The sequence below is a fragment of the Nannospalax galili genome, unplaced genomic scaffold (assembly GCF_000622305.1).
Source record: "Nannospalax galili isolate Female #2095 unplaced genomic scaffold, S.galili_v1.0 scaffold86, whole genome shotgun sequence".
In the NCBI taxonomy this organism is placed as follows: domain Eukaryota; kingdom Metazoa; phylum Chordata; class Mammalia; order Rodentia; family Spalacidae; genus Nannospalax; species Nannospalax galili.
Window position 1 is genome coordinate 58430 of NW_008354174.1, and position 19730 is coordinate 78159.

The 19730-nt window shown below is 40.7% G+C and overlaps 1 protein-coding gene across 3 annotated transcripts in view; it reads right to left on the reverse strand.

Moving 5' to 3' along the window:
- Positions 1–6063: 6063 nt before the first annotated feature.
- Positions 6064–19730, reverse strand: part of Plgrkt (plasminogen receptor with a C-terminal lysine) — a 39123-nt gene continuing 25456 nt past the window's right edge. For all 3 annotated transcript variants that reach the window (XM_008851186.3, XM_017802733.2, XM_008851187.3), the window contains exons 4-6: positions 8982–9112; positions 8107–8216; positions 6064–6446 (exon numbers count right to left, since the gene is read on the reverse strand). In XM_008851186.3, the coding sequence (XP_008849408.1) occupies positions 6325–6446; positions 8107–8216; positions 8982–9112 (363 nt within the window). In that variant the 3' untranslated portion in view covers positions 6064–6324. The remainder of the gene's footprint in view (positions 6447–8106; positions 8217–8981; positions 9113–19730) is intronic.

Sequence of the window (19730 nt, forward strand, 5' to 3'; positions counted from 1 at the left end):
TGAATCAGATGGTTTGAGATGTTCTGTGTGATATACACATACAAAAAAATCAACAATTTTAAAAAACTGTATTATATTTGAGGACGAAGAATAAAAGTTTACATCATATTTATTAGTAGAGGTAATGAACATTACCATTGAAATCTACCCGATGACTTTATAGACAACACAGGTGCCAAGGATCTGAGTGCAAACGATTATGACTATTAATAATCATATACATATAGATTAGAGACACATGCACCAACATCTCAGTGTTAGTAGCATTTCTGTATGAAACTGTATTTTAATAATGAAATGGAGATCTTTTTTAAAGTTTAAAACCTCATTTCATTTTATGTCTTAAAGGGTTTATACAGAGTACAATATTGTATAACTGTATTAATTCAACTACAAACCTAAAAATTTACAGCCAATTTTGAAACAGATGCATCTTAGCTCTGGAAATTGTTGAATATGAATTGTTGAATTGCTAAATATGTCAATGCTGTTCTCATGAAATGCTTCTTCTAATTATGTGGTTATTAAATAAATAATTCTTAAAAATCGAACCTGCTAAAAGTTTCATTCATTGCATTTGAAATTAAACTCTGTTGAATTTTAAAAAAAAGACCCCAAAGAAATGTAGCCTGTTTCTTGGCTAAAAGTCAAAATGTCCTTGCGCTTGTTAGCAACATAACTCTGTTCCAAAGGCCAAAAATGTCAAAAGTATTTGGGAGCTTGTATCTAATCCTTAAAAGATTTTAGGGTTACCTCTTCAGAGGGGGGAATGTTGGAAGGGAGGGAGTAGGCATGGATTTGATCAAAACACCTTGTATGCATGTATGAAATTCTCAATAAAGTTTTTGTAAAAACTAAGAAAAATAAATCACATTTTTTTATTCTTATTCTTTTATGAAGTTAGTTAAAAATGGCATGCACAGTATTCTTGAAATCTCCTCTGGGTACCCACAAGGCCAAACCCAAGGGAACATTTCCAGTCCTTTTACAAAATAGACATACCCGAAGGGCAAGAAACACCACAATGTCTGAGTAACAGAATGTATTTAATAATAATTTATCAACAAGAGCTTACTTCTTTCTCAGGATGGTAGAACAGAAAAAATACCTAGATTCTGGTGTCAGTATGATAGCACCAGTGTGCCTTTAATCCCAGCTCTTGGGAGGCAGAGGCAGGTGAAACTCAGCTAGATTGAGGCCACCCAGGGGTAACTTCTCGGCAGACTGGGACTAGGGAGACCCTGTCTAAAACAAAACAAACAAAAACTCGATTGTGGCTACAGTCTCTAAAATATCACATTTGGACATTTATGTATCAAAATTGTTGAAATTTATAAAATATATCATTAATTGGGGTTGGAGAGATGGCTCAGTGGTTAAGAACACTGGCTGTTCTTGCAGAAGACCCAGGTTCGAATGCCAGCACCCACATGGCAGCTAACAACTGTCCGTAATTCCAGTTCCAGGGGATCTGACAGCCTCTTCTGTCCTCCACAGACATTGCATGACACGGGTGCACTCATATACACGCAGGATATACACTCATACACATAAAATAAAAATAATAAAGAAAATATTTTAAATATATATATCATTAATTGCAGGTATTTAGATTATATTGGTTGCAGTGTTTTTGCAGTTTAGTGTGTGTGTGTGTGTGTGAATGTGTGTGTATGTGTGTGAATGTGTGTGTGTGTGTGAATGTGTGTGTGTGTTTATATGTATATTTACAGTGCTAGGAATTGAATCCTAGATTTGATACATGTTAGGCAAGCACTCTACCACTGAACTACATTCTCAGCCCAGTTTTTCCAATTGGAGTGTGCCCTTTCCCTATCCTCTTCTAACCCATGCACTTTCTGTTGTTTCTTATTGGTTTTGTTGTTGTTGTTGTTGTTGTTGTTGTTGTTTGAGATAAGAGCCCATGATTAACCTAGGCTGGCCTCAAATTCATTATGTAGCCAAGGATGACTACATAACCTGTGATGGCTAATCCTGGGTGTCAACTTGATTGGATCTGGGATTAACTGAAATGAAAGAGATCTTCTTGATTGGATCATCTAAAGCCAGAAGACACACCCTAAATGTGGGTGTTACCTTCTGATGGCAGCGCCCATATAAAAGGCCATGGTAGACGAGAGCACTTGTTTTTTCTGCTTGCCTTCTCTCTCTCTGGTGAGTTCCTCTTGATGCTGTAGACTGACACTAGCCGATCTTTGGGAATTCATCAGTCCTTCAGTGCCAGATTGGGACTACTGAGACATCCAGACTTGTGGAGTGAGTGACTATGGATTCTCAGCATGTCCACTGTGGTGCTCCAATTGTTGGACTACTCAGACTGTATCCTGTGAGCTAATCTGGTAAATTCCTACACACACACACACACACACACACACACACACACACATATTCATTCTACTGGTTCTGTTTCTTTAGAGAACCCTGACTAATACATAACCCAATGTACTTCTAACCCCACCTATAAGGGCTGGAGAGATGGCTCAGCAGTTTAAGAGCACTGGCTGCTCTTGCAGAGGACCCAGGTTCAATTCCCAGCACTCACATGGGGGCTGACAACCATCCATAACTCCAGTTCTAGGGGATCTGACACTCTCTTCTGACCTCCACTGGTATTGCACAGCACAGGTGTGCTTACATACATGCAGGCAATACATTCATACATATAAAATAAAAATCATAAAATATTAAAAAATAAACCCACCTTTGGATATTTTGTATGGCACTAAGACATAGCAAATTTTTAAAAAAATTTTTATTCATTTTTATGTGTATGAGTGTTTGATCTACATGTACATAAGTGCACCACGTGCATGCCTGGATCCCCTGGAATTGGAGTCAAAAATTGGTGTTAGTTACCATGTGGGTACTGGGAACTGAACCTTGGTCCCCTGGAAAAGCAATCAGTGATCTTGACCACTCAGCTATCTCTCCAGTCCTTTTTTTTTTTTTAAGCTTATTATGTGTGACATGATTTTTCTTTGTGATGCTAGGGGTAGTGTCTAGGGTCTCATACACACTAGACAAGACTGTACCATTGAGCTACATTCCCAGCAAGTGGCTGTATTTTTTTTTTTTTTTTGAGACAGGGTCCCCTATAGTCCCAGCTGACCTGAACTCACTATGTAGACCAGGCTGGCCTTGAACTCACAAAGATCTGTCTGCCTCTGCCTCCCAAGTGCTGGGACTAAAAGCTGTGCCACCACGCCCGGCAAATTGCTGTATTTTAAAATCGATTTGGACACTATTCAGAGATACTCTAGACACCTGGGTTTTAGTAGGAACTACTCTTTTCAGATGTAAAACTCTGGAAAATTTTGGAGATGCACAGTGCTCTCACTTAAGTGTGAATTGAAAACATTCAGAATACTTAGGTACTGAAATGTCATAAACTAAGTTTTAATTATTATGAAATGATTTCCATGGTCTTTCTGCTGCAGACAATTTCTAGATGCATATCTATGTCCTTCATCCCTGAATAAGATACTTCATGCACCTAGCTTTGCTGAGCCAGCAAGTCTTGGAAGTAGAAAGGGGGTTAGATGCCCCCCAGCTTTGTTTCTGATCGCTGAAGACATTGGTTAAGGTTGCTTAGTTTAATCTATAAACCTTGATTCATGACTTTAGTTTCTTATTCTCTCCACAGACATATTTTCTCATGGTTAGCTCTTCATTCCTCTTGTAACAACACAGAAGTTTGTGGTGATTATAAACTAGCTGAGAAGAGACCATAGCTGTTTCAGTATTTGGAAATTACAGTGTCTAATGGGTGACTTGGAGTTAATAATCATAATAAAAGTATATGCTAAGTGTTTCTTAGCATAAATGACTAAGAAAAAACAAGAGTCACAGATAAAATGTCTGTCTTTTCAATGAAAGGGTGATGTAATCGTAAGAGGAAAAGTCTAGAATAATCAACAAGTCTAAGGACAATCGGACTACATTCTAACATAGCTGGGCTTCAAAGCAACTGCTTAATAGATCGGCTTTGATTTTTCCCTCACTACGCATTAGGAACAACCATTATAGGGAATATGTATATGAATGTGCATCAACATCAAGACAAGAAGTCAAGGCTGGAGAGATGGCTCAGCAGTTAAGAACACTGGTAGTTCTTGCAGAAGACCCAGGTTCAAATCCCAACACCCACATGGCAGCTAACAACTGTCCATAACTCCAGTCCCAGGGGATCTGACAGCCTCTTCTGACCTCTGAGGGCATTGCATGACACGGGTGCACTTACATACATGCAGGCAATACACACATACACTTAAAATAAAAATAATAAATACAATTTTAAAAAATATTTTTAAAAAGACAAGAAGTCAATATAAATGAGTATCTTGGGGCTCCCCAGGGGGTCAAAGGCATGGCTAGATTACACAGCAGCCAATCCATGGAAGGTCTTTAGCTAGTACAGCCTTTCAGGGGCCTTACATGTATACTTGGTGAACATTGACTAGATTTTGTCAGGAAAATCTGGATAGCAAATATAATTATAAATTTAAAATGCTCTGTGGATCATTTTAGGTACCCATTAGCTTACCAATATTATACACATTATTTTTTGTGTGTGACACAGTCTTGTTACATCACCTAGGCTAACCACACACTTAAGAACTCCTGTTTCAACCTCCTGATTAGCTGGGATTATGGTGGTATACCATTATGCCTGGCTCCATGCAGACTAAATGAGAGGAAATCATGTTTTCTTCCTCTATCTTTTTTTTTAAATTCCTTGAGGATTTCATACATGTATACAATGAAACATAGTATCAACCTTCCATTTCCCCCCCCAACTCCCTCCCTTTATCTCCTCCCCACACTTCCACCTCCAAATTTCATGTCCTCTTTTTAATTTTTTAAGTAACCCATTGAGTCCAGTTAGTGCTCCTCACATATGTTCATGGGTGTTGAGGCATCCATTGGAGAATGGCCACTTAACAGTGGTCCAACACCCAAAGAATGATTCTTCCTCCCCCAGCAGCTATCAACTGTCAATAGCTCCTCAGTTTGGGGTAGGGCCTTTTGAGTTCCTCCCTCATCTGTGCTGGAATTTTGGCTGACTTGATCTTATACAGGTACAGCTGTTTTATGAGCTCATGGGTGCAACAGCTGTGTCACATCCAGAAGACAGCATTTCACAGTTCTTCGTCCCGTCCTCTGGCTCTTACATTGTTTTCTACCTCCTCTTTTGTGATGTTCCCTAAGCTTTGGGGGTGAAGTGGGGTAGATAAAGATACCCCATTAGTGGTGGAGCACTCGGTCTCTTTATTCTTACCACTTTGACCAGTTTTACCTCTCTGCACTGATTGCTGCTGACTGCAAAAGAAGCTTCTCTGACCAAGGTTGAGAGCAGCCCAGGTCTATGGATATAAACATAAATATTTAGATGGCAGTTTGACAACAGGATCATTTGTCAAAATAACAATAATAGGTTCTACCCTATGGCCTATGACTTCCCCAGCCATAGACTTTTGACAAGGTTTGCAGTACCAAGTATGAAATCCCTCCTGTGAAACAGGCCTCAAATTCAATTAGAAAGCAGTTGGTTACTCCCATAACAGTGATGGCACTATTGCACCAGTGAGCACATCTTGCTTGGCAGATCAGTACTGCAGCATGCAGAGTCCAGAGCTGGATAAGACCATTGCTTTCTTTTCTCTCCTAGCAACCTGTACAGCACCTTCCAGCACTGTGAAAGCTAGCCATCAGGGAAGAAGTTTCCTTACTGGTTTGAGATTGATTTCTCTATGTCCTGAAGCCAAAGTATGTGATGTCTTTAGCCATAGGGTTTTACTATGTAGCTATGGTTGGAGTAGGATTTGCATCTGGAGGGATGGTGTAAATTGGACTTACTGTAGTGGTTACAGGAATGTGCACCCAACACCCAGAACAGTGTCTGTATAGTAAGTTTAGTGTACATTGGTGATCAGTATTCTATTGTGTGAGGTAGGACATAACAACAGGAGCACCTGTGAGAGAATATGTAGTGGAAAGTTTGTGTGCTAGAACTGCAGACAGCAGGGCATTTGCTTCCAGAGATGCAGAGCAATATAATTTATTAATTTTACATTAAGAAAATTGTAAAATCACATATGTAGAGGAAAGTTGAATGTTAGTTAGAATACCTCCATGATGCTGTGTTATAAATTTTGTTTTAAAATAGTTCAACAAACTCAGTTTGTATTTTAATATTTTAAAATAAAATCCATTATATCAAAATCTCGACCATTTAAAAAACTGTAAAAACCACGATTCAAGCCAACGATTCTGTGCTTCGTGATGTGGTGGGTAAACATAGCTTCATTTCTCTATGAAGAATTTACTCTGTTCCCTTCTGGCTTTTTCAAGGCCTTCAAAAGTGATCATTCCTTTTGGCAGCTCCAACTTATTCTTTTCTGTTTCCAGTATGCCTTCAGCTTCACCTAAAATAAAGTACAGAAATATGTAAGATAAAAAGGGGTCACTAGCATTTTGTGAGAAGGCTTGATTGCTGCTCCAGTGATATACTGTAACACTGTATGGATTCATGTCCCTAAATCTCACACATTTATGAAATTTCACCCATCTTTCCCAGAAGAAGTGACAGATCACTCTGAGGAAACACAATGATGGATTCTGAAAAATAGAAGGAATATATACCAGAACTGGGTGTGGTGGTGCACATCTCTAATTCCAGCACTCAGGAGGCTGAGGCAAGAAGCCCATGAGTTCAAGGCCAGCCTGGGTTACAGAGAGAGAGAGAGAGACCCTCAGAAACAAGACAAAACAAAAAAGAAATGATAAATGCATGAGGAGATGGATATAACTGTCCTGATTTGATCAATATATAATATATACTTAACAAACGAATTGCAAATTGTCACTAAAAATAAATATATAGTATACAAAGAATACTTAAAGTAAGCATTTGAGTTCACTGTCAAAGGTTTAGAATGTCAACATTTGCCAGTCCCTGGTCTAGAAGATGAACTAAGTACAAAGTCAAGCTTGATTTGATGCTAGCAAGCTCCCACAACATAAATACTCCTATCACAACCAACCTCAAGCTTACAAAGGCTGCCACTAAAATTGAGGCTGTAGCTGTGCCTTGTTCTGTCTGTTTACTGTTCCTGCATTTGCATAATGCAGATACAATGAATACAAATAGTGTAAGATTTTATAAGAAAATAATTAGAAACAGATGAGTTCTTGGGGCCAGAGAGATAGCTCAGTGATTAAGAGCATTGACTACTCTTTCAGAGGACCTGGGTTTCCCAGCACCCACATTGCAGCTAACAATCATCTGTAACTTCAGTTCCAGGGGATGATACCCTCTTCTGACTTCAGTGGACATTGCATGACATGGGCATACATCCAAGCATGCAATACACTCACTCATACACATGAAATAAAAACAATATATAAAATTTAAAAAAAAGAAACAGGTGAGTTCTGGGATTTCTCACCTTATTTTAAATATAACTCAATATTATTTAATATAATTTAATTATAAGTCTATATAAATGTATATGTGTAAATGTAAGTCTATAATTCTATATAATTTAATTTTTAATGTGTGACTATGTTTAATATTCACTTTTCAAAATTTCAAAAAATTTAACAGTGAGTTCTTAGGAGTAATAAGAGCTAACTTCAGATATCCTTGTGTTGGAGGGACCAGAAATGCTGGTCATTAGAAGCTTAGAAAAACTATCTTTTCAGACTCTTTAAGGACTCAATAAAGAGGGATTATTTTATGTGTACATGTTCACATATATATACATGCTTGTGGAGGCCCAAGGTCAACCTTCAGTGTTCTCAGGCATTATCTACCCTGTTTTTGTTTTTGTGACAGGGTTTCTTACGGCCTAGAATTCACTGAATTCTGGCTGTCTAGGGAGCCCCAGAGATCTGCCTATCTCTGCCTCCCTAGCTGAGATTACTTGCACCAGCTTTTTAATGTGGGTTCTGGGGATTGAACTCGGGCCCTCATGCTTACAAAGCAAGCACCTTACTAACTGAGTTATTTCCCCAGCCCCAAGAGAAGACTCTTGAACTAAAATATGAATTAAGAAACAGAAACTCTAGTTTATCAAGACTCACTTTTCATTCTTTGTAGAAGAGTTCCATAGCCCAAGTCATACTGGTAGGTGAAGACAAAGCTTAACGGAACTATAGGGATGAGGAGGGCTGGCTTCTTTCGCTTTATTGCTCTGTTTCAAAAATAAGAAAGAATCAGTGTCAACCAAAAACCTGCAAATACACATGTTTATACTCGTACCTGCTTTTTGGAAGCATGTGCTCCACGTCAGAAGTTACTTCATTCATATGAGTCTTCTACAGAACTTGAATTTCCTTACCCAGCATACCTCATCAGGCTCTTTGGTTCTCAAGGGAAGGGTCTATGACTGGTTAACCTTTATTTGACTTTGAGGCTCATACTCCTGCTTATAAACTGGTTAAGGATTGCGAGTGGCCACTCGGGGCTTCTGGGGACAAACCCATAGAGGCCATCCATCTTGGTGTCAACTCAGCCCTCTCTCTAACTTATGAAGTGGAGAAAATGACAAAAATAATCCAAAACTAAAGTCAGAATTAACTGTTACTGCTGGTTCTAAGAGGAACCCCAGGGTAAGCTAGAAGTTTGTTTACACATAAACTCTTGAAACCAAAGTCTGATCTTAGCTAACTTAAGACTGCTTCAATGAAGAAAATTTTAAAGTAGGGGCTGGAGAGATGACTCAGTGGTTAAGAACATTGGCTGCTCTTCCAGAGGACCCAGGTTTGATTCCCAGCGTCCACACAGGTTAACAACTGTTTGTAACTCCAGTTCCGTGGGATCTGACATCCTCTTCTGACCTCTGTGGACATTGCATAACACAGGTGCATTTACATACATGCAGGTAATACACTAATATTCATAAAACAAAAACAATCAATAATAAAAAAGAAAATCTTAAAATAAACAGTAAACATACCCAGCTGTTAAAGAGATGGTTGCAATGCCAAAAAAAGTTCCAAAATATTTGAGGAATTCTCGAGACCAGGCGATCTGCATAGCCATTTGTCTTTCTCTCATCTCGTTCTGCATCATCAGCTGCCTCTCCAGCTGAGCACAGAAGAAAGTGTGGTTACTCATCTTCTAACTTTGAGGGTTTATTTTTAATCGTGTGTGTGTGTGTGTGTGTGTGTGTGTGTGCGTAGAAGAGGGTATTGATGTCTGGAGCTGAAGTTACAGGTGGTCGTTAGCTGCATGACATGGGTGCTGGGAATGGAGCTCTGCTTCTCTGCAACAGCATCAAAAGCACTTAACCAATGTGCGATCTGTCCAGCCCTCATCTTTTAACTTTGAACACAGTTATAGTCTGGTTTTTTTTGGTGGGTTTTTGCACTTTGATGCATTTTTGTTTTGTTTTTATCACAAGAGACTTTAACTAAAGTCCCTGTGAATAATTACCTGCAACTGTCACTTTGACAGTGACACCTTGAAATATACACAGAACAGATACTGCTATTCTATTCCCATTTGCTTAGGTCTTGACCACATTTGTTGTAGATCCAATCCTCAGATATGTTTCCAGCTTTTACTGCCATATGAGAGGAAAGGTCTTTAATATATATATGTATCTTGCTGACATTTATTGTTAATGCTTGTATGGAAATCATTTTGCTTTCCACTCATTTTGCCTTCCAAATGTACCCAGCTACAAATTAAAACAATGGGTCCATACCACATGATGATAAAAGGATGTTGCTTTGAGACGTCAATATAGATTTTTCTTTGCCACATTTTTCTTGTGCCACTTCCATCAATGCCTTTCTCTGCTTTGAAGCAAAAGGCCAATAATATCCCAGACCACAGACATGATATCTGAGTGGAATTTTTTTTTTTAATCTTTTTGAGACAGGGTCTTCCTGTAGCCCCAGTTGTCCTGGAACTCACTATGTAGACCATGCTGGCCTTGAACTTACAGAGATCCGCCTGCCTCTGCCTCCCAAGTGCTGGGATTAAAGGCTTGTGCCATCACGCCCAGCTTATTTTTAAGAGATACACAGAAACAGCAGTAGACTGAAAGCCCAAGAACATTATTTGAAGAGTCAGATTCTTGAGAGGAAAGCCTGTTTTCTTTTTGGCTTTTTAAGTCTAAAATCTTGGCAGTATCATCAGCAAAGCTCAGAAACAGCGAGCATGGGATTCATGATGAAAGAGAACTAATGTGACTGGTTTTCCTGCCATGTCCTCTTTCTATTGTGGCAGAAATGGAGAAAGGAGAGTGAGAGTTTTAGAGCAGGATGAGTCTCAGCTCCATGGCCCCACTTGGGGGTTGTAGTGTAGGGGAATGTCAAGCACACCCCAGGTAGGCCTGGGGATCCCCAAACTGAGGATTTGACAGCCTGTTTTCTGTTGGAATTCTAGGAGGGGACAACTACAGTAGATAGACATGGTTGAGGACAGATCTAGGTACAGAACAGGCCTAAAAGAGACATGGGGTAATCTACCAAGGTGTCTGCAAGGTTCCCATGTCACCTGGAGAGGTTCCCAGGGGGCAGCTAAGAATTAAAAGCAGGTAGCATGCCATGATAGAAACCAGAAGTCAGTCCTCCGAGACTGCTGCTGCCCCTATTGATCAGTTACTCACCTACACCCTGGGAGGACTGCTTGTAGAGACAGCTTGTTTCCCAAGAGAACCTGTCTTGCTTGGGTAAACAGTCCCAGGAAGAAGAGATCACAAACCTCTGTTTCTCAAGATAAACTGGAGCAAACAGTGCCAAGAGGAAGGGGACCGTAAAATTCTCATGAGTGCCCCTGATCTGCACATAGTCAGTCACAGCTGTACCCTATATAATCCCCAGTGACCCTGGCCCCAGCACACTTGCCCCCAGCTTGAGGGAAGGCTGCTGTCACTCTCTGCTCTTGAATAAATGCACTCTTATCTGTCTGTCAGGTGCGGCCTCTTTCTTTCTCTCCTATTGTTCCTATATTCTGAGCTCCAAAACCTAACATTCCAGAGCATCACCAAAACCTAGGGCCAGGAGAGCCTATAACAGACACTTGGGTAACAAACATAAGCCAGAGGTTGTTGGGGGAAGGTGGCTGGACTTCAGAGGCTCCACAGCACTGAGGAGTGTAGAGGTCATGACCAGCCTCACCTGGAATATGATCAATGTCCTCAGAACAAATCACCCATGCTTTCCAGGTTGATCTAAGAGAAAACTATAGCAGAAAAGCTTCCTCTAATGTCTGTACCACCCGAAGCCACCTAGACTAAACTAAGGTTGTACCAAGAGAAAAATGAACAGAGAAGGAGAAAGAGCAATGTGGAACTCAACTACCAAAACTGCGAATTTAAAATTAGAAGTAATCAAGGCATTTGATATATCAAAATCAAGTTAAACTTACCTACATCAGTAGAAATTGAGCTTCACTTTGAGCTCAGTTAGAGTAAAAGATAAATATGTTTCTGTACACATGATTACTATGTGAAACCGATCCTTGCTATATTGCCTATTCTCAAAACTTACATAATTCATATCCTGATCCAAAGTAGTATGAATGCATCAACTAATCATTTGTTTTTATAAAAAGGCATCTAGATCCAACAAGTTACAGAAGCATCCAATGTCAGTGTCCTGAACTGTGAACATCTGTAGTGCTTTTCAAAGTCCCAGTGCCCAGACCTACACCCCAAACCAGTTAAGCCAGATGATACTAGGAGGTAAAGTCAGGTATATGTTTTCTGTTTTGCTTCTTTAATATTCCTAGGTAATTCTAGCGTGCAGTCTGGATTGAGAACTACTGTCTAACATGATGCATTACAGGATAGATTGCTCACTACACACTGAGCACCAAGTGGAGATATAAGTCTGAAATGGATGCCTGGGAATGCTTTGATCATAAGCAGAGGGCTTCATAAAGGTTGTGGGACTGAACAGTATGGTACTGTTGTGGTGAACGCATAAAACCCTGTGCTTGTCAAATGCATAACCTTTATAGTAGAGTGAACTTGATGTATGAAAATTTTGTAAATCAGGTAAGTCAGAGGATATACAAGATATGTATAACAAATGCATGATGTCAATGAAAAGGTAGAGGGAAAGGAACTATACAACTGTGCAAAATGGTGCTGGAAACCTGTAAAAAGATCAAAAGGACTGTACTTTGACTTTGCACTCTAGTTGGTAAAGCTATCCCTCACAAGGTATAAATTAACAATTCTGCACCAGGCTTGGTGGTATGTACCTGTAATCTCAGCACTCGGGGGATGACATAAGCAGAAGAATCATGGATTTGAGACCAGCTTGCTCTACATAGCTACCTTGTCTCAGCCTTGTCTCTCTCTCTCTCTCTGTCTCTGTCTCTGTCTCTGTCTCTCTGTCTCTGTCTCTCTCTCTCTGTCTCTCTCTCTCTCTCTCTCTCTGTGTGTGTGTGTGTGTGTGTGTGTATTTAGAGCAGTACCTGGCACATGGCAGATGACAATTAAATATTAGATATTTACTATGACAGCATAGTATTGTCAGTATCCTCCAGTTAAAGATACCAGGAACACACCTATAGTTGAAAATCTGGGCTTGCTGACTTGTTGCAGCAAAGAAGACACAGTGTAGGGAACTGTGGGGAGTCTTAGTAAGAAGACATCAGATTGGGCTCCTCATAGGACAGGGACTTGTGTTAGTTGATTGGGAGAGTGCTTATGATAATCTGGCTTGGGTGTTATGACAGTTTTGTCAACTTAACCCAATCTTGAATCACCTGAGAAGGCTGAGTGCGTAGATCAGGTTGGCCGATGGGCATGTTTGTGGGGGATTATCTTGATTACATTCATTGGCGTAGGAAGCCCAGCCCACTGGGTGCAGCACTATTCTCTGGGCAGTGGATTCTAGAATGTATGACTCTGGAAAGCAAGCTGAGCACTAGCATCCATGCATGAATTCATTGTGCTTATCCTTGACTGTGGTTGTGACCTGCTGCCTGAAGTTCCTGATCCTTAGCTTCCCCACAATGATGGACTGCAACCTGGAACTGTGAGCCAAGCAAACCCTTTCTTCCTTAAGTTGCTTTTGTCAGGGTATTTTAATCACAGAAACAGGAAAAGAAACTAAGCCAAGGAGTTTTACAATGAACAGTGAAAAACAGCAATTTTGGCCAGCATGAGGATGCTTGTCAGTACTGGACTGGCAGCTCTCACCTGTGCTGTTCTAACAGGCTACACAATAACCTTTTTGTTTCAGTCCATCAAGAGTCACAGCATGGCCTTGTCTGACTGTGAAATTACTCAAGTTCTACAAGAGAACACTACAAAAGCACTTGGAAGTTATATATCTGGTCAAGTATTTATTCAGGAAACCCAGTGGAGTGAGAGGGACAAATGCAGTGTCTTCAAGAGGTCCTGATACAGGTAGCAGCTTTTGTCTGCCTTGGGCTATAAGGGTGTTTTTGTTTTGGTTTTTTTTTTTTTTTTTTTTTTTTTTTTTTTTTTTTTTTAAAAAAAAAAAAAAAAAAAAAAAAAAAAAGAGGACGATAAATCTTTCACTGTGATATATCAAAATAAACCTGCCTCTGCCTCCCAAGTGCTGGGATTAGAGGCATGTACTACCAGGCCTGGCTGAGGGTGTTTTGTTTACAAGCCCAGTAATCACCATAAAAAAAAATTTATTTAATAACCACATAAATAGTAGAAGCATTTTATTACAATAGCATTGACATAGTCAATAACAGTTTCCAGAGCAAAGATGCATCACTTTCAATATTGGCTGTAATTTTTAGGTTCACAGTGTTGAATTAATACAGTTACACATTATTGTACTCAGTATAAACCCCATAAGACATAAAATTGAATGCAGTTTTAACCTTTAAAAAAGATCTCCATTTCATTTTAAAATATACTGTTTCATACAGAAAAACTCATTTTTAATGCAACTAACACTTAGATGTTTGCACATGCATCTCTAATTTCTATATATCTGATTATTACTAGTCACAGTCAGTTACTTTCTGAGATCCTTGGCACCTGAGCACGGATATAAAGCCATCAAGTAGATTTCAATGGTAATGTTTTTCATATCTACTAATTAACATGAAGCAAAATTTTATGCTTCTTCCTCAGATATACCTCATTTTTTAAAATTTATTGATTTTTTTTGTGTGTATTTCATACAAAAGATCTCAAACAATCTTATTCATCTTTATACCTGCATTCCAAATGGCACCCTCCCATAGCCTCCCCCCACCACTGGGGCCCATATACTCTGTCATCCCTGTTACTGTCCACTGTGTGGTCAGTGTCCCCAGGCGTTACCCAGTACAAATCCATCCGCTGAGTCTAATCAGCCTATCTAGAGTTCCTTGTGTTAGGAAGATCAGCTCTTCCTTATCTAGCATCAATCAGTTGTCATTATGCCTTTAGATAAGATTGGTGTGGGGTCTACTGTTCATTTTCCCAGTTCTATGCTGGATTATTGTCTGGGAGTCTCTTGGGCCACCCTGGCCAACAACTCAAAGGAAGGTATCTCCTGTCTGTCATTGTTTCTTGTAATGTAGCCTTTAGCTACACACATGGACTCTTAAAGAATTATACTTATCGTTTTAATCTTTGGTTATACTTTCCTTTTGGGTGTTTAAGACCATACAGTTGGCCCAAATAAATCAATTTATTTGTATTCTTAAGGTCTTTTGAGGATCTGTTCCTCAGGGGTCACATGGGTTTGGGAGGAGTCCCTGGCTCCTTTCTTTTACCAGTTCCATCTACGTGAAGATAAGTCAAAGGTCCTGCTTGACTGTGGATGGCTTCACTTGGAAGCATGGAGGAAATGTTTCCTCTGTGCTGACGCTCCTCTTTGTATACTGGACAATGGTTCAAGTCCATCTGGTGGGGCCTCCTTGATCAAGAGGACAGGTGACTCGCTACAGTTACAGGACATTATAGTCCCCTGGAACTTAGTCGACATTGGAGAGCAAGGAGCAAAAACTGTCCTTTAAGTCCCCCTGAACAGATTAGTATAGGCCTCAAAGTATGGCTGTTAAACATCCAAGAAGGTTAGTTCCACCAATCTGGTCCTTTTAATTACCATGCACTATGTAGATAAGGCTTGAGCAAAAACCAAATGTTTTCAGATAAACCTTGACTAGACACATATTTTGTTCCTTGAGCTAGTTGTATGTATAATTTGTCAGTAGATTGTCGGACTAAAATGATTCCCTCTGTTTTTTTTTTTTTAACTAGCTAGGCATTATCTATCTCTCTCATTGTCTAACCCTTCCACCATGGTTTCCCCATTTAAAGTACCCCCATTTTCCCCATTTCTCCCTTAATAATACCCTTCTCCTATGGTCCCACCTCTCTTGAGCTCCTTCTTTCCCTTTATCCCCAAGTTTCTTGTATAACCCTCCCTCCCCACTCCCATTAAAATAACCCCATTTTTATCCATCTATCCCTTAGTAACACCTATTTCCTACATTCTTCTTTTTTAGGTTCTTTCTTTTCCTTTACCTCCCTGGTTCCTTTTCATTATCCTGGTGCCTATAGTTATGTCTGGATACATACTCACTTATAAGGATTTGGTGCTAGGATCCATATATGAGAGAGAACATATGTCGTTTGTTTTTCTGAGTCTGTGTTACTTCACTTAGTCAATAAACAAATACTCAAAAAAGGAAATAACCCAATTAAGAGATGGGCTAAGGAGCTGAATAGTTCTCAAAAGAAGAAATAAAGATGGCTAAGAAGCATCTTAAAAGGTGTCCAACATCATTAGTAATTAGGGAAATGCAAATTAAAACCACTTCATCTTACCCCAGTCAGACTGGCTAAGATCAAGAGAACAAATGATACCAAATGTTGGAGAGGATGTGGGGAAAAGGAAATGTTCATCCAGTGCTGGTGGGATTGCAAAATTGTTCGACCCCTATGGAAAGCAGTGTGGAGAAGCCTCAAAAAACTAAAACTGGACCCACCATTTGATCCAGTTATACCACTCCTTGGCATATACCCAAAGAACTCATCCTATTGCAGAAACACTTGTACATCCATGTTTGTTGCTGCTCTTTTCACAATAGCTAAGAGATGGAAGCAACCTAAGTGTCCCTCAATTGACGAGTGGATAATGAAGATGTGGTTCATTTATACGATGGAGTTCTACTCAGCAGTAAAGAAAGTAATCGCCATTTTAATGCCTGGTTCATTCCTTGTTTACTGCATTTTGTTTGCCTTTCTTCATGTAAAAGTTACCCTATGGTTAAGACCTGAACAAGCTAACACCATTATCAACCCAGCCCTACCTTGGACCAGTTTCAGATTCTGAAAGATTGCATGAAGGGCCAGAGTGGCCCCGGGAAAGGAAAAGAAAGAAAAAAAGAAAGAAGGAAAAATCAGAGGCAGCTTGTGAGGCCTGGAGACCCTTCCCACTTCCCATCTTCCCACAAGCGTTCCATCTACAGAGAGTTCAAGGATAGAACAGAAATGCTATCACATGGTTCTCCCCTGTCCACTGCAATGCTTAGTCTCACTGGCATTTCATAACCCACCAAATCAAACGGGTTATAGGCTTTGGAGCGAGAGAGCCCCAGATATTCAACTCAGGGTACTGTGCGTATGAGTTAACTGATCTCAACCATGGTGCACCTCTAAGATGAGGCCCTCCATGTGTCAAATGCAAGGCTGTTGTAAGGCAAGGAGAAAAACGATGGTGAAATGCATGCCCAGGAGGATGGTGTCATGTCCGATCCTCAGCTGCGCTGCTGTTCACCTCCCAAGTGAAGTGGGGACACTTCAGGTGAGGCAGAGGAGGGATTTCAAATGTCTTCAAAATACAAAGTAACCAAATGGTTTTTAAAAGAAGTTCTGTTTACTAACATAATGATCAACTGGCCAAAAAATTCTAACTGTGGGTACATTTGTCTTTTGCACTATTGGAAATATCCATCTAAAATAACCAAACAGCAGACTTTCTAAGAACAGCAATCAAGGAATTAAACACAGCACAGTCCAATAGCCAGAAAAACACTGCTGAAATTGATGCTGGCCATAAAAAAAACAAAACAAACAAACAAAAAAAAACCTTTTAAAGCTACTAGAATTATGTGTGTGTGTGTGCTGGCAGCATCATTAGCTTTATCTAATGTCACTGATTTGAAGCCATCATGATGTAATATGGTTTTGATTTGTGCTAAGTCAGAGTAAAATGAAGTTACGGTATTTCTCAGAATGGAACAGAAAAGAGTCAAGATGTCCAAATGACACTGCCTGGGGCTAGAAGCCAAAATAAGTGAAGGCAGTCATAAATGTTGACAATACTAATTTCATCTATATTACCACAGTATTTCTGCTCAAGGTAAAGCACATTGGTTTCATATCAGAAGATTCCACAAAATCAATATGTCATACATCATGAGCTGTGTACCTGGGGACAAAGAGGACGGGACTTGGCCATTTCATAGAATCTTTGGTCAGAAACAGGGACAAACTGGGCTGGGGATGGGTGCTTGCCTGTCATGCATGAAGGCTTGGGTTCATGCTCCAGCACCACATAGACCAGGCATGGTAGGTAGCACATGCCTGTGATCCTTGGAGAGGTAGAGGCTGGAGGATCAGAAATTCAAGATCAATCTCAGCTACTTACTGAGCGTGAGGCCAGTGTGGGCTGCATGATACACCATCTCAAAAGCAATATAAACTGTAGCAAATGGATAACGGCACAGCTATGCTTTCTCCATATCACTCTGTGACCTAGCACACAAGTTTTGGAGACTGCCCTCCAGCAGGTAAGGTGGGTGCTGTGCCCTTAAAAGGCAAGAATAAGACTGGCCCTCCACCAGGGTTGGAGACAGGCTTCTATAAACAGAAAGTTTGTTAAAGGATAAGCAGCCAGAAATTTCTATTAAGATTACGGAAATAGCCAGATGTGGTTGTGAAGGCCTTTAAACTCAGCACCCAGGAGGCAGAGGCAGGAAGATCTCTGTGAGTTCAAGGACAGCCTAGTCTACACAGTGAGTTCCAGGCCAGCTGGGGCTACAGAGAGACCCTGTCTTAAAATGACCAAAAAAAAAAAAGTTACAGAAATACATTCTATAAGCAGATATTTTATTGAATTCATATTTGAGTAAAGGCAAATGGCATGAAAAATGGACCCCACACTTCAAAGAACTAGTTACTGAAGAAATAATAGGAGTCATATTGACACAGGAAATTTGTAGAATGAGTAACTCCTGAGAAGACTTAAAGATGCAGTACCCTTAAAACAAGAACAGATTCAAAGTGGAAAAAAAAATTAAAATTATTTTAGGAATTAAAAAGGAAAGAAATCAATGTTGTCAGATTTGTTGAAAATTGGCACAGGCAATTTGTGCAGTAGAAATAATAACTAAGAGACTCCAAGGAAGCAGTGCCAAAGAACGAGAAGGAAATAGAGGATATGAGGGAACTGGAGTCACTGCCTTCTAGAAAGGTCTGAAGGTGAAAAGGGCATGCTGAGCATCCAGACAGATGGTGTTGGAATCATGGCTCCATAATTTATAGCAACCTGATCTTGGGCAAGCTTTTAAAACTCTCTGTGAAACAAGGATAATAAGGAGCTGGAAATATGGCTCAGAAGTTAAGAGCACAGACTGCTCTTGCAGAGGTCCTGGGTTCAATTCCCAGCACCCACATGGCAGCCAACACCTGTCTGTAACTCTAGTTCCAGGGGATCCGGCACTCTCTGACTTCCTCAGGCATTGCATGACATGGGTGCACTTCCATACACACAGGCAATACATTCACACACATAAAATAATGAATAAAATATTTTTTAAAGTCTGCTGCCATTCTCTCCTCCGAGTTTGGGCCCTGCCCCATTCCTTGTCTTGGGGCCCCAGACACCTGGGGAACCAATACTGCTCCCTGATCCTTTTCATCCAGATCAAGGTAGTACCTCCTCTGGGCCCCAGGAGCTCTGCCTTTGGGCCTGGCCCCACCCTTACCTCCCTGTACTTCTCTGGGCCTGCAGGCCTCACTCCTACCCAAAGGCCTCTCTCTGGGGTAAGTCCATTGCGCCCTCCCTGCCTTGACTCCCCCAGCCTCATTCACCCTCCCATCTCACTGACTTTCTCTCCTCCAAGTTTGGGCCCTGCCCCATTCATTGTCTTGGGGCCCCCAGTCACCTGGGAAACCAATACTGCTCCCTGATCCTTTTCATCCAGACCAACAGAGTGCCTTCTCTGGGCCCCAGGAGCTCTGCTTCAGGGTCTGGTCCCGCCCTCACCTCCCTCTGCTTTCCTGGGCCTGCACCACCTGCCAGCCTCTTTCTGAGACTCTGGGGGCTGACCTTTCCTCTTCTTGATCCTTTGCATCCAGACCAACCCAGATCCTCAGTGCAGTCCCCGGGAGGCCTTGGGGCTTCTTCCCGCCCCATCTGCCTTTGCATCTCTTGGTGGTATGGCCACCAGCTGCCCTAGACTGGCATCTTTCCTGAGCCAGACTCCCAGGCCAATCCAACCCCCAAATTCCTGAGGCCAATAACTTTCCTGGAGGGATCAGGACCTTAGGAGAAAGCCTGAAAACACCTGACCCTCATCTGAACTGGGCCTCTGTGGGAACTCCTGAAGACAAAAGCAATCCAGCTACTCCAATATAAAATCAAAAGAGAGAACCAGAAGCATAGACCAACCAGCTTTTCATACCCAAAAAGTAAACCACAAAGACACATAAAGTTCAAAAAAAGAAGCAGAACTAAACTTGAAGGCCCGAGTAGCA